This window comes from Lycorma delicatula, chromosome 1 (genome assembly GCF_047948215.1).
Source record: "Lycorma delicatula isolate Av1 chromosome 1, ASM4794821v1, whole genome shotgun sequence".
NCBI lineage: Eukaryota > Metazoa > Arthropoda > Insecta > Hemiptera > Fulgoridae > Lycorma > Lycorma delicatula.
Window position 1 is genome coordinate 322,086,549 of NC_134455.1, and position 16,313 is coordinate 322,102,861.

At 29.4% G+C, this 16,313-nt stretch overlaps 1 protein-coding gene across 1 annotated transcript in view; it reads right to left on the reverse strand.

The window, feature by feature from the left end:
* Root (ciliary rootlet coiled-coil, rootletin) overlaps positions 1-16,313 on the reverse strand; it is a 340,123-nt gene that overhangs the window by 116,245 nt on the left and 207,565 nt on the right. The window contains exons 4-9 of the mRNA XM_075382006.1: positions 14,251-14,456; positions 11,067-11,232; positions 10,520-10,729; positions 9,615-9,767; positions 7,823-8,013; positions 5,392-5,503 (exon numbers count right to left, since the gene is read on the reverse strand). Coding sequence (XP_075238121.1) covers positions 5,392-5,503; positions 7,823-8,013; positions 9,615-9,767; positions 10,520-10,729; positions 11,067-11,232; positions 14,251-14,456 — 1,038 coding nt within the window. The remainder of the gene's footprint in view (positions 1-5,391; positions 5,504-7,822; positions 8,014-9,614; positions 9,768-10,519; positions 10,730-11,066; positions 11,233-14,250; positions 14,457-16,313) is intronic.

Below are 16,313 nucleotides of genomic sequence, written 5' to 3' on the forward strand. Positions count from 1 at the left end.
TTTAGATCAAAACAAGAATCATTAAATTTGAAAAACATCTAGAAACAAAATCAATTATTAATAAAATTAAATAAGACAATTGTTTAATAGCATTATTTTAATTTTACTGTAATGTAAAAATATTAAGAAATAAAAATTCAAAAAATTGTCCAATTTTTTTATTAATAAGCAACAAAGATTCGTCATCCACCTCACTGACACAAAACACAAATTTACCAATGCTGACAAAAACCTACCACAAAAACATTAAACCTTATCACACTCAAATAAAGAATACAGCTCAAAAATCAGTCAACACAAAAAAAATGAGTTTGCACAGAAATCTAAAAAGTCTACAGCAATTACATAAAGAAACACAAATAAAACAAAATACACATATTATCAGACAATCTTCCTATAAAAAATTCAAAAAGTTTGATAAACCTGAGTTTTACAAACTTGACTGTTCAGATTATATAAAGATCTACATAGGTCGGTTAAAAATGACATACTTTTATATATTTACAATGATAAAAATAATATGTACAAGCAATTATTTGCTAAATCAACTTTCACAAACCAACTCATATAAACAAGCCAGATACCCAACATCAGCAACATGAAATCTTACAATGGATGCAATCCTGACACACTTGAGTAACTTAAGATGTTAAATACACGAAAATAGCATTCTTTGGAATAAGCATGTTGAGCAAACATAATTTAGATCACATACTCCGTGTACATAAACTACAAAATTTAAAAAAAAATCAGAATTGAACACCAGCAACATGAATATGTTTAGTATGTTTGTATATTTGATGTATAATTAACATAAGTCAAGAGTTGCTTTCTCGGAGAGGAAGGATGTTTGCTATTCAGCCAGTGGCTGTAATGAGGAAATTGAAGCTTTCACTTGTAGAGCTGAATATCACATGCATTTCATTGGGCTTGTCATGCAAAACATTGTATTTGTCTTTGAAATGAAGTGAACTCACATTTGAAAGAAATTATTTAACAGCACTCACAATGACATACAGTAAAACTTCCCAACATCAGACACAGCCTGGGAGCAACAATCTGTCCATCATTTAGAGGCGCCTGCTATTCAGAAAAATGTGAATAGTGTATTATGTTCAGTGTTCAGTTATTATAAAAAAAAAAATATATATATTTTGAATAGGACAACAGTATTAAGTATTTATTTCATGTAAATTAAAATTAAAAAAAGAATTAGTCACTGATTAAAACTTTGTAAAAATCAAGTTTTTTTATTGTTTTTCTGAAAATAAAACTCTATCCTCTATGTTAGTATTTGGATAAAAAAATAATACTGTACTACTGCAATCAACCAACAAAATAAAAAAAAATAAATTACTGTACTATATTAAAATGAAATAAACACAATACAAGCTACAAAAATATTACTCAACGAAGTACAGTATACAAGAATATTCATCAAAACACATGTAATGTAAAAATCAAAATAAAAACCCAAATACAGATATGTACAATTTATTTGTACAAAGATGGTTTAAAATAGCTGTGTATTTTAGTTTAAACTAGGTCCTGGTACATTTTTTTCAATAAGCGACTGCATTTCTGATATTCAAATAACGCCTTTTGGTAATCCTTTTTGTAAGAAATGTTACTGTAATTTTCTAACCTCTTCTGTTACTTCCTTACTTGTGATGGTAAAGCCGGGTTGGTTCATTGTTGTCAGAGTCATTGTTGTTCGTTTTGTAAGTAATCAAGTCTGAGGCAGCAACAAGATCATGGATGTCAGTCAATAAGTCTGTTAAGACTCAGAGTTATTTAAATGATTTATACTCATAATTGTTCACTTTTTTGTTGCTCTGGTTTAAATGTTGGAACTTCAATTTTTATTTAATATAGGATTTTAATTTAAAGATCTTCGGCTTCAGTCGGATTCACTCGGCTCTTTACACTTCACTTGGTTCCTGACAATTCAGCAGCTTTTTACAACTCACTTGGCTCCTTTTAGATGCGCACTCGGCTCCTGACAAATCAGTAGCTCCACCAAGAGTATATAAGCAAGCTCTTCATTACATTAATGTCCAGTTCTACGCCAGTTCAGATTCAATTCATTTCCAGTTTTACAGTTCTATAATTCAGTTCATTTCACTGCAGAAATGTTTACAATTACAATGAAACAGTTATAATTAATGCTATATTTCAATCATATTCAAACAATTAATGTTATATATATAAATAATATTTCAATCACAATAAAATATTTATAATAACAAGAAATCAAGACTTAAATTATTAAAAGAATAACCGCCAACTTTCAACAACATCCTGTGTTGAGTGCGTTATCAATGTTTGGGTACTCTTTGAATTTTCCAAATTGTTCAATAAATTTACTCTCTTCCACAGAATTTTCATTCCCAATCTAAGATCAAAATTTAAAAATCATCCTTTCATTATGTCCCCAATCATCCAAGATTTTTTATTTGAATGCCATTAAATTTCTAATGAATTTATATTCACGCCATTAAATCAACATGGCTTTGCAGTTTTGCCAATTATTACTGATTTTTCAAATTCACCTGACTTATTCACAGCCAACATAACAGTCAGTATTTCTTTTGATATCTTCACCCTGTACATTTTTCCTTTTTTGAAATACATTGTTTAACTGGGCAAAGCACGGAAAAAAATACCAATCTCATCACAATTAAAAATATTTCTTTCATTATAACACATAATTCATTTAAAACTTTTCCTTTCACTCAGTCACTAAATTCTCACCTACAGCACCAGCATTACCACAAACATTTTTATATGAAACATTATGTTTAATTTGGAATTTATCTAACCAACCCCCTAATGTTTTAAACTCATTTTAACCAAGTTTTTTAGCAATTTCTAGAGCTCTCTCAAATACCAAAGTACCAGAGACCGGAATGTTGTTAGCATGAGCCCTGCAAAACCACTCATAAATCAAATTGTCATTCACTAGGCCTGGCATTTTAGGAAATGCACATTTGCTTAACTGATTGTCATTTTCAGTCGATGACTTTAGGATATCAAGTTTGCTTTTTAAGATGGAGGTTATCTGAGTTTTTCACACATCAAAGCATTTTGCCATATCAAGCATACTGAATTTTTCTTTTTTGTAGAAATTTATATCTGATACTTTTTCTTTTAATGTCAAACGATTTTGAGATATTTTGAACATAAATTTGAACATACAGTAAACGTGTGTATTGAAAATGTGCTATAAGAAAAAATATAGTACTATACCATAACAAAAATATTACATGTGTTCAATGTACAGTATACACTTGTACAACAACTGATGATGACTCATGCTAGATGATGAATTGATTGAAATCATAACATCAACTTCTAGGCAGGAAGTGATCCAATTCACAACAGAAAACAAATTAGTCACACTAAATATAAAATAAAACACGGAAAATTACAATTTTTATTCCTACTGTTTGTTTTTCAGAACTGATTGTACAGTTTTTATAGGTAAATTTATTGTTCGTATCTGTTATTTAGAAAATCCATAACTGAGAAGTATTTTATCCATTAATACCACTATAAAACTGTCGGGGAATCTAGACATGTCCAGTATTGAGGAGTCCGTTTCTGGGAAGTGCTCGTTAAGGAAAGTTTTACTTTGTAAACGCTTAATATGGAGCAAAAGCTAGCTGAGACAATGTAAAAGTTTTTTACAATTTCCTGAAAGTTAAAATTAGAATCCAAGTAGATTGTTTACATAGATTACAAAATAACTGATAATGCTACTTTATAACTTTAATTTTGAAAAATACAGCCTGTTCACAGCACCTAAAATGCTTAACTGAAACTTTATTATTTTCTCCAGGTCTATATTCAAATTCTAAATTATTAACAGCTACTACATATGATGTTACCCATTTTTTTTTTGATGTTGATAAAAAATTCACTTGGAATTTTATTTTGGGTAGGTATAGATATATAATAATACCTATACCTATGTGTAATTTAATTTATACATATTTATTTTTTTAATAAATGCAATTTAATCAATTCTGGTAGCGGATAAATAAAAATTCATATTTTATTATAACTGGTTTGTTATGACAAATATAATCAAAATGAAAATGAAATAGTGATTATAGTAGGCTCTGTATTTTTACATGGTGTAGAGCAGTAATAACTTTATCTAAAATATATTTTATCACCTATCCATCATTTCTGTCTTTCATCATTATTAACACATAATTAAAACGCTTAACATAGGAAATTTTAATGAACATTTTGTCTTACATTCATAACCTCAACTGAATTCAATAATTAAAATTATAATATAATTATTTGTGAAAAATAAAATGTATTATTTTGTTACACTAAAACTACAGTGGTACTGAGTATATAGAAGGTTCAAATAAGTCCACACCTAATGAATTAACAATATTATTAATTGATTAGTTGCTATGCACCTTTTTTTGGTTTAGCAGTATAGTTGATATTATTCTGCCTCCATTGTTTTGAGTTTTACTTATTTAAATCCTAAGCAAATCTGCTGTAAACAGTCCAGATTTCCAAAAGCGTTCTAAAATAAGTGCTCCTATTTTAAACCATTCATGCATTGTAAACCAGATGTGATTATTAAAAAAATTATTTCCTCCATCCAGGAAGTTCTTAATCATTGCATACAGTATAAAGTATTTGTTTTGGAGCAGATTGTGGTGCTATATAGTTAGTATAGACTTTATTACCCCATCATTTGAAATGTGATGCTTTTTCATTAATTTTTGAAGAAACAATTAGAAAAATATAAAATAAATAAATATTTGACAAAAGGTTAGGAGTTTTTCTCCTACATGTACTTAGTAAAAGTAAATTTATTTTAAGTGTATATATTTTTAATTTTTATTATATCCATTTTTTTCTCACTTACTACCTAAATCATAATTAAAATTATCATAATTTCCTAGTTTTACTTTTATTAGCATATATGCCAGTAAATGTTAAATTTTGTACATTTTCTAATCAAATTAATTTTTATAATAGTCATTTTGGTTCTAACAACTCATTACTTTATATTAAAATTAAATACTATTTTCAACATCAATGAGATTAATAAAATAATCAAAGTAAATCAATAACAATCACATACTGCTTATTGCGTTACAAAGCACATAAGGGTAAAGGAATTCATATGAACTTAACTTAATAAATCTCAATCCTAGTATATATATTCTACAATTATTGCTATTAAACATTCTTTATCTCTGTTTTCTGAAACTGTTTTGAATGTACACACAGACTGGTGCAAGTGCACACACAAATAAATTTGCCATTGATACAACTATGAAAATATATATTTTTTTAAAAACATTTAGAAAATCTCTTTTTCAGTCTAGAAGGACTAGACAACTAAGGTTTTACCTGAAGTTCATGAATTTGAAGTTGGTATTTATGTAAAGATGCCTGAACTGCAGATATTGTGCTCTCAGCAAATGCTGGAGATGTTGGTGTTCGTAAAGAGCGTTTTGGTGATCTAAACAAACAAAGGTATCCTTAAACATAATTTACAAAAAAAATCACAAAAGTATGAAAAATAAATAAATTCCTGCCTTCAATTTATTCTTTGTCAATAATGAATCCTTCATCCTCTTCTCCCCGACAGTCTTATACTTTAAAACTTTGGGGATTGGCGTCCCCACAGCCCTAGCCTCTGCAGCTTCTCTTCCCATTACACTCAGAGCTGTGGAACACTTTACACTATACACATACACTACACCAAGAATACTAATACTACATAAATTACAGCATATAACCTTACACAACTACACTTCAACATCTTACATTACTTCTTTTTACACATATACTCTGTAGTGTTGCGACATCTTATGAAATGCAACCCAATGTGCAAACTATTGTGCCAATGGATGGATAGCTCTAGCTCTCTTTTTGAGTCTCAAAAATGATAATGTCTAGGCACCTGGGCGAACCCAGTTATATTTAGCTCTACTTCCAGTATGCATGCACTCTGCTGGAGTAATCCCTTATGTCGCTGGTACTTGTGAGAACCATATCCCAATCTCTAATCCTTTGGCAGTTGTTGGTCCAGTTGAAAAACCAACAACTTCGGGAGTTTAAAAAGGCTTCAACCAACCTTGTCAGCCAAAGATATGACGAATGACGATGAAGGTAGAAATATAATAGAGAAAGGTAAAATATCTAATGTGTGTTTTCATGTAGTTAGATATAAAGAGGAACATTCTCAGGAACAATCTTCCTGAGAATGTACAAGACTACACTTCATTTACATTCATACATATCCTCATTCATCCTTTGAAGTAATACCTTACAGTGGTTCTGAAGGCTAAGCAGAAAAAGAAATAAAGAGGAAGGTTTGCTAAAGTTTCCCCATTTATAATAAATAAGTGCATAGTGGCTCACCAAAATCCATCAAAAATGTTAGGAGTGGTGCCCTTCTAATTGAAGTAAATAAAGAGCAGAGTTAGAAGCTCCTAACTCTTCAGAAATATAGGAAAGGATGAAATGTTAATGGAGCCCCATAATTCACTGAATTCCAGCAAGGCAGTGATCTTCTGCTGTGACTTGGCTGATAGTGATTTATTAGAAATATCTGAAGAGCTATCACTGCAGTCTGTTTCATCTATGCTGAGGATCATGAGAAAAGCAAATGGTGTTGATGTGCTATCATTTTCACTTATCTTAACCTTCTCGACTCCGCCTGAGCAAATAAGAATTGGCTACCTATCTGTCCATGTGCGATCGTATATACCAAACTCAAAATGCTGCTTTCAGTGTCAGGGTTTTGGTCACAACAATCATAGTTGCACAGGAACAAGTCTGGGTACATTATGGCTGTATAGGGCATGATGGTAGGACATGCGCTGAAGTAGAAAACTGTATTAATTGTAAAGGAATACAGAAGTATTTTTTATGGCCACAAAAATTATTCAATGTAATGTTAGTAGTCTCCATTCTTGCTGTGAGGATATTGAAATCCTAATAAAGGAAGAAAATCCTCTAATACTGTGTCTGCAAGAGACTCACCTCTGCCCTCAGGATGATGTGTCCTTTTGCAGATACGCCTACAAAAGATGTGATTGTCAGATGCATCCATTTGTGCTCACAGCAACTGCCAAATAACAGTGCACCACATCCTTATAGATTATATCTGTTATATGACATTGCATCACAAGTTTAAATCACAAGCTTGGGGAGAAGCAGCAACCATGTCTTATCCTATTTCTAGATCAACTTTTCAGTTTGTGATAATATTAATATAATCTATGTATATATTTATGGATTTTCAGTAAAATAAACACTCCTCTATTATCTATAAGAGATAAAATGAAAGAAGTTTTATTATAATTTGTGGTAAAATGTTTTATGTAAAATGCATTTGAATTACATTAAATAATCCCGAAATATATTGTTGTCCTGTCTAAATTGTATTATAGTGTAGTGTATTTATTTTATGAAGTATTTTGTATTGATTTAAACCAGACTTAAAGAATCTTCATATGACCTGTCATGTCCATAGTGGAAAAATAGAATTCTTCTTTTTCTACTCACTCATCACAAATGAGATGTCTAAGAAAGACAATTACCTAAAATGATGTCAAGATATTCTGTTTTATACCTTCTTTCTTTTTCTGTTTAGCCTCCAGAACCACCATAAGTATTACTTCACAGAATGAATGAGGATGATATGTATGAATGTAAATGAAGCGTAGTCTTGTACAGTCTCAGGTTGACCATTCCTGAGATGTGTGGTTAACTGAAACCCAACCAACAAAGAACACTTGTATCCTCGATCTAGTATTCAAATGTTTTATACCTTGGAGGTACAGCTGGTGTCTGGCTGAGATGAACATGAGGTGAAGGTTGAGCAGAATCAGTATCACGATTCTCAGCATCCTGTAATACTGCATGAGCAATATCTCTTAAAGCACCTTGGAGCAATTCAACTTCCTCCTGAAGATGATTTATCTGCAAAACTCCAGATTCTGCTTGGTTACAGCGTTCTTCCTAAATAAAAAGTTATATATTTAAAATTCTGAACAAAACAATTAAAAATAATAGCACTTCAGTAACTGAAGACATCAATTCAGTAAACAAAAACAATAGCCTTCAGCAACTTGAATAAAAATTAAAAAACCTTCTGTAACAAGAGATGAAAAAGAGAAGAGAACCACTGCTTGGAAACATGAATGATGGTCTTAAGTAGTTAATGTAATAAATATTAGTAATGATACTATAGTACATTTACAGTGTTTCACTTCACTAAATATTAATTGTCAATGATTTTTAATTGAATTTTATTTATTCATGAGTAAGCAAAATATATAAAAAGTAAGGGAATCTATGCAAACAATTCTTCTATTTCTGAATTTTAAACTTTTTTCATACCTATTATTTATTCAATAATCTTTTACTTTTTATTTCAACAAATTAATTATACCTTTTTCTAATTACTTAATTTTCATATCTATTTCTAAAAATATTCTTTCAATTTACACAATAAATGTTTATTTTTATTTGAATTATACTACTTTAATTTAGTTAAAGAGCAGTGGGATAATATAAAGAGTCTGAAGATTAGCACAGCATTTAAAGTGCGGATGATTTTTTTCTGTTGGGTTGGCAATGCTTTCTGAAACACATGCTGTAGTAATCACATTCCATCAGTAGTGAGTTAGTCATGACAGTGAAATACATGATGAAGAAGTACATAAGTATTGTGAAAACATATTACACATACAGAGTGTTGTACTGAAACTGTCAATAGCGTATGTTATCACAAGATGATAGCAACATTTTAATGATCACAACTGGAAGCATTTTTATGGCCACATGGACTTTGGCTTGGATTTTGATGAGATGTCTTCAGCAGGGTGGCGACAAGTGTCATGCGACACAAAACCACTGAGTTGTTACAGCAGAAATTTCATGAATGGCTGATTTTACGCAACAGTGATCACAATTGGCCACCAAGGTCATGCAATCTTACATTGTCGGAATTTTACCTCTGGGGATTTGTAAAGTTCAAGGTTTTCAACAAATGCATTATGGAACTTAATGAAGAAATCAGACATGTTATCGCACCAATTGATCCACAAGTCTGTGAAAATGTGATTGAAAATGTAATTCTGTTAAATATTGCATTGGTGTCATATGAGATGTGGAGGACATTTGCTAGATATTATTTACCATATTTACTTGGGAGTGTTTACCCTTTCAAAATATGTCAAAACTTTGCCAATTCATGCGTAAATAGTTTGTAAATTTAAATCCTGTGTTATGTTTGAGATACCCTATACTTCAATAAGTCAATCAAATATCCATTTCTTTCTAAAAATTTTCTTCTGCATTTGTTCTACAAATCTAAAGGGCAATCTCATTCTTGCTGGATTGTACATTATGAAACAATACATATTTCAGATATTTTGTTCAGCGTCTTATTAAAATATTAATGGCTGAAATGCACTACTAGTGTTTATACAGCAGACTGAAATAAATCAATCCTGCAAGTTATTATAATATTAATTTTTATCATTTCTAAAGATTAATCTTTACTAACTAAAAAAATATACGAATACACAAATAAAAAATATACAAATATACGAGACCAGGTTATGTAGATCCTTCATCAGCTGCTGAATTTTGTCTTCTTTCTGTCTTACTTGTGCAACAACTGTGTCATGTTCTGCACGTAAGTTAGTCAACTGTGATTTTAATTCTACATTTTCCTGAACAGTCTGAGACTTTTGCAGTTGTGCTTCCTGAAATATAAAACAACTCCACTTTATTTTATACCTTAACACACCAAAGTTAACTTAAGTTTAAACTGTAATAAAAGTTTGCTGAAAATATGTAAACTATTGTTTCATATAAAAACAAACTTATCATATCACAATATACTTATTATTCCATTTTAAGAAGTAACAATAGAAGTAATGTAGAACAAAAATATCGTAACAGTAGCTTTTATTATTATTATTATTATTCTTGAATAAAAATAATAATAAATCAATTCAAAGCAAATAGAAAATTGATTATTTTTTTAACTAAGGGAGAGGGTTTCTGAAAGATTACAGAGAAATTAAATATATTTAAAAAACCCTACACACACATACACATACACAAGAGGCCCATGTTCAAACTCATTCAAACATTTGAATTATATAAATATACAATAAAAACAACAAAATACTCTTGCCACAACAAAACAACAAAAACCACTGGGACTCATATTCTAGCATTCATAAGAAACCTTACATTACCTCATAAATTATGGGCTAACAAACAGCTCTCAGAGGTACATAGAAGAGTTGGTTAAAGGGAGGGATCTCAAAAAGAGGTTTAATTCTCATACTGCCTACCAAACAATACAATTTTGTGTAATTTACTTTATTTTTTATGACAATTTCTAAAACTTTGTATATGTAATCAATAAGTAAAACCTATATCAGAATGTTCCGATCATTGTTCGCATATAAATCACATGCAAATTTACTTAAACATATTAAATTACCCCAGAGTAGGCAGATATTGCAGCTCTAGTCTGGATACCAGAACAAGCACTAGTCATATCACGAGCTGCTGCAGATATTTCTCCCTGCATTTTGTTAAGGTCTCTCTGTGTTGCTGACTGCATTTCACAAAACATTCGCTTAACTGCTACAACATCTCTCCATAAATTTAAAAGACGATTATGTTCAGTTGTATAATATTCATTGAAATACTAGAACAAAAAATAAAAAGATTACTTACTGTACATTTACTACTTTTTCCTTCTTATTAGATTATTAAGTTATTTTATTCATAAAAATTTCAAAATATTATATTAATTTCAGTCATAATAGTTATGTGACAAAGAAATTCACCATACTGTGTACATTATATATCACAGCTTATTATTATTATTATTTTTAATATTAATTATTCATCATATAAGTTTGAAGCTTATTTGTGAGAGTGTGAGATGGAAAATTATTAGCATAATAAGTATGAAAAGCCTACAATAATAAAATAATAATAATAGTACAAAAACAATAATAATAATAATCTTATTAACAAACCTGTTCCTCTTCCTTCCACTCCTCTTCTTTGCACAGCATTTCCTCTCTCATTTGTTCCCAGTCATTAGTGAGCTTCTGCAGATCATTAGTGAGTGCTTCATTGGTTTGATGGGATTCCTCCAGTTGTTCTCTGAGTGCTGAATTCACTTGCATAACTTTTTCACACCTAAAGAATAGTGAAACCATACTTCTTATAAATAGCGCAACTAATGCACTTACTATACTTCTATCTTATTAATACACCTGAATCTCATGGAGGGAAGTAAGTGAAAGTGCATAAATCAGATTATTGAAACAGTAGTCAATAAGGATAAGATTCAAAGGTATTCCTTTGTCCATGATATAGTGAAATTCTTACTACTAACAACTTTCTTAGCAAACACACTTTCGTAATGGAAAGTTTTATCCTGTAAAATTATGTTGGTTTATTTGAGTCAATTATGTCCTGATTTTTATTTTTAGTATTAATTATGTTTTATTTCCTCTTATTACTGAACATTTTTGATAAAGATAGCCACCAATAAATCTCATTATTCTAAATATAACATTTTTTAGTAATGAATACTTATTAGAGAGAGAGAGAGTAATAGCTTTCTAGAAAGCACATCGCTCATCATGATATATCATTATTATTATTTACTTTATTTCTGATTACATATTTCATAGTTTACAATAATAATAGTTACATAAAACTAATATGAAAACCATCAATAGTTAATTATATAACTATTAATAGAAAAATAACAAATTTTCTTACAATTAATAAATGCTATTATACTGAGCAAATGTAACACTCTTTTATGCATGTATTTTAATTCTGATGCCACAAACATAAACATGAACAAATGAAGTTCAAAAGAACTACTTTTCAGTTAAAAAGCAAAAAATAAAAAATTGTGATAACTTAATATTCTCAAAGTTATTATGCACGTATTGTTTAAAACCATAACTTAATAACAAAAATCAATTTTTTCCATTGATCATAATATAAAATTTTATATCATAGTCATATGTAATGTTCTAGTGCTGATTATAATATAAATCACGTAAACTGAACAAATAGTAATTATTACAGTTATAATTCGTGTGACTGTTTGCTACATACAAAAAAAAACATTGTATTTTTAATTACAGTTTCTTCCTCTCTCTCACTTATTCCTCCTTGTCATTTCTTTACAGTATTACTATTAAGTATTATATTAGACTGATAAGTTCAGCCACATCACAGGATTAATTTTTACATTTTCATTTCTATAATGTACTTTTTATCATTTTAAATGCTTATTCTAAATCCAATTTTAAGAAATTGCACTGATTAATTAACAGTACTATGCAGCAATAGTTTTTGTCTTTTTAGTTCATCATATTGAATATTTTTATGTATAATACACATATTTTTTCAGTTTATAATTCATTAAAGCCACTATATCAAGTCATTATATTTTTAACAATCTATTAAAAACATAAGCAAAGGACAATTCTTACCAAAATAAAATTATATTTCTAAGCTGGCTGCTGACAAAATTTTATATTTGGCTAATGGCAGCAGCCAAACAAAAATTTATGAATTGCAACAGACTACTCTATCCAAAATAAAAGAAAAATTTGAATGTTATTAAAAGCATAATCAAATAACTAACATTTGAACTAAGTTTAAAATGTTAATTATGAAAATGTTTAACCTGCACTAGTGTCAGGTTTAAACAAACTACATCTCAAAATTCTATAATTTCAGGATTACTGCTGATAGAAAAGACCCTCACTAACTGGATATAAAATTTGTACATCTGAACTGATTAAAAAGATTTTAAAAAATGAATAAGATTCAAAAAATGATATATTACTAAACAACATCTATTTTTTTTTAATACTTTTATAAAATATTTATTTATCATGACTTGGGTATTTATTAAATCTGGATAACCACTTTATTCACACAAAAAATCAAACCTATTTATCAGACCTATTAATTAAATGGGCATTTCTTGTAAATGCAAGAGAAAAAATGAAGAATAGTGTTTTCAGTGTGATAGATCTTTTTTTCATTCAGATTGGGAGTTGCTTTATAAAAGGAAAATTTTGGGATTTTTGTAGTATTCCCTATATGAAAATGTATAGATTTATATATAGATGTCTCACAAGGAAATGGAAAAACTTTAAGAATACATTCTGCTGGTGAAAATAATGAGAAAAGTTCATTTAAACATAGGTCTGGAAATGCTTTGTTTTCGAGTTATGCCTATCGAAGGATTTCACCTGGATTTCAGCTCTTCTAATAAAAAGAAGCCCTACTATAATTTTTGGGACCCAGATATTTTTGAGAGTAAAGTTGGTGGTCTCTTATGTAAATTGAGCTGGAAAATAGGATAAAACAGATTCTACAACTGCAACTCCAGTAGTTTTTAAGATATCCAACCAACATAAAACACAAAATTCAAAATCAAAAAAACGTTTTTTTTTTAGGTTTGTAGTACATAATAGCTTTGTTAAATAACTAATAAATGTGGACAATTTAGTAACAAAACATGTAGAGAATTTAATTCTGAGAAAATTAATGTAACTATACCCAATGAAAAGTAAATAAAAGCTTTTTAAAAATTGGTTTTTTATTGAATAAAAACAGACAGTAAGTTGACTGAAAATCATATTATTGTTTCTGTTCCTAATAAAAGCTATTCTTAATATAGCAAAACAAAAAAAAAAAAAATGTATGAAATTATTAATTGTAACAGAATAACAAACCTCAGTTACAGTAACTGTTCAAAATTCCCTCCTTCACCATGTACACAGCAATCTGCCTGAGGTAAAATATTTCCGATGGTTTTCTGTATTATCTCGGGATCGTCTCACACAAATTCATTAGCATTTCATATTGAATTTATATTGAAATCTTTCACTAGCCATAAATAAAAAACAAAGCGTTTCCAGACCTAATGAACTTTTTTCATTATTTTCACCTGTAGAAAATGTCCTGAAAGTTTCTCAGTTTCTTCATAGGACACTCTATAAGCAATTCTATCTTCAAAATTTATAATCTTTTTACAAATTATTTACTATTACTTATTACCAAAATGAATTATAATTACTAAATGTTTTATGATAAAACTTTTACTAAAATTTTTCATTCACTTATTACTGTTTTACCAATAAAGAAATAATATGAAAGAGAGAAAATTCTATCGACCTTCTTCGTTCATCTTCAAGTCTTTGAAGTGCTGTTTCTAAATCCTGAATTCGTTCCTCACGAAGCTCTCGTAAATGTTGCTGTGCAGCATCTAAAGCAGAGCTAGGTGCACGTGTTGGAGCTGGTGCACTTTCTGCAACTGGCAGACCTCCTGTCTCCTCCACTTGTCCCTCCAGCTCACTGCAACGTTGCTTATATTGCAATACCTTATAAAAAAAAGCAAAAAAAAAAAAAAAAACATTTTTCCTAGAAGCTTTTTTTGATAGAGATTATTACAGATACTTAAATTAATTAACTGTTTGTTTTTTAGAGGAAAAAATTGTGTTGCATCAAAGGGATCTGATGGAGTTTCACACATAGGCCAAAAAATATGAAGAAGTTAAAGTTTAATTTATATTTAAAGTTAAGCTAATAAATGCTTTTATTTGAGGTAAAATTTTAGCAATAAAATGAATAAACAAAAAATTTAATTTTTCATACCAACTAATTACTAATGTTAATCTTCACTTCTGATTACAAAACATTCATCTAAGAGACTATTCATAGTACCTCCTCCAAATATTATGCCACTTACCACCCTGTCAGAAAAAACAATTTAACAAGTTTCACTCTACCTTCCTGCATTCAGTGTGAGTTACAACAGCTATTTTTACCTTTCTTCCTTAATTTTATGTTTGAAATGATTAAACACAAAGGCTTGCTGCTAGGTTTGCTTCTCTTGTGTGAGATACATTTTTATAATTAACTGAGTTAGTAATTACTCTATAACATTATTTTCTTAAATAATTATTGCTTTCACTTAATCTGCATGGCTTTCTATTTTTGTATGCCCCAGATTCATTTACATTTGATCAATTTGTTTTATCTAATTTTTTTTCTATCATCCTTGTTTAGTGTTCTAGAAAAAGGATGAAAATATAAAGATATTGTGCTTAAAATTACTTTTTTAAAAGAGAAGATAACAAATGTTTGATAAGGAATCTCTAAGTTAGGCTAGACAAATGGTGAAAGAATGGTTCTTCTATTTTAACAATGTGCAAAAAGAAAAGAATTATTCACAGTACAACAGTATAACCCAGAAAAAATTAAACAGTGAAATGTGTGACAATTTGTAAATACGCTATAATAACGTCTACTTCAGGAGAGAGAGGAACCAGTTTTTGACCAACCTGATCATTCTAGTATTTGATATTCTTATAAAATTGATGGTGCGCAATCACAACAAAAAAGGAGGCAACATAAGAATTGACAATATTAAAAAAATTATAAAAAATCAATAAAGAAATGAGAATGACCTGTTTTCCTATAAACGCAACACAATTTTAATACTATCTGCAGGTATGAAGGAAAATCCTCCCACCATAAAAAAAAATGTTTGAATCAATTATCAACAAAACTTTAAGGTTGCCATGAGTTGTGAAAATTTGAGTGTATGTTATGCACAATCATCCACTACTAATATTCTTGGTTAATTAAAATAATTAAGAAAATCCTCATTTATTGAATGGACTTCTGCAAATATTCCACCAGGCATACAAAGGCATAATATTTGCACATTATTGAAGTCATAGCATGATTATGCATTAAATAGATTCAGAAGATTAGAAATCCTACAATTCATAAAAATTTGCTATAAATCTTAAGTTACATAATGAAGTTACATAATGATGGAAGAATGGTTTTTCTTATTCTACACATAGTAGTTAAGCAACGTAAGCAATAGGAAAGAGTTAATTGCAATACAAGCATTGGCATGCTGCTGTGTGCCACAAAATGAATTGAATGATGAAAATAATGAAAGAATAATGTAACATCTGGAACCACTTTTATTCAATTTCTTAGATGAAAAACCAAAAGGAAGCACAAAATTTACTCCTCTATTTGTACTCCAAGAATTTTAGTATGGTTTAGTTTCACAGAGGGAACCAAAAGCAGACCTAAATATTTCACAAGCCCAGTGGCGGATTTCTAAATAGGCTAGGTAGGCTATAGCCAACAGTGGCAAATTTTCAAAGGCAGTAATGGGTTGCATGACGGCAGCTCGGTGGCAGAGTGTGGCGGCA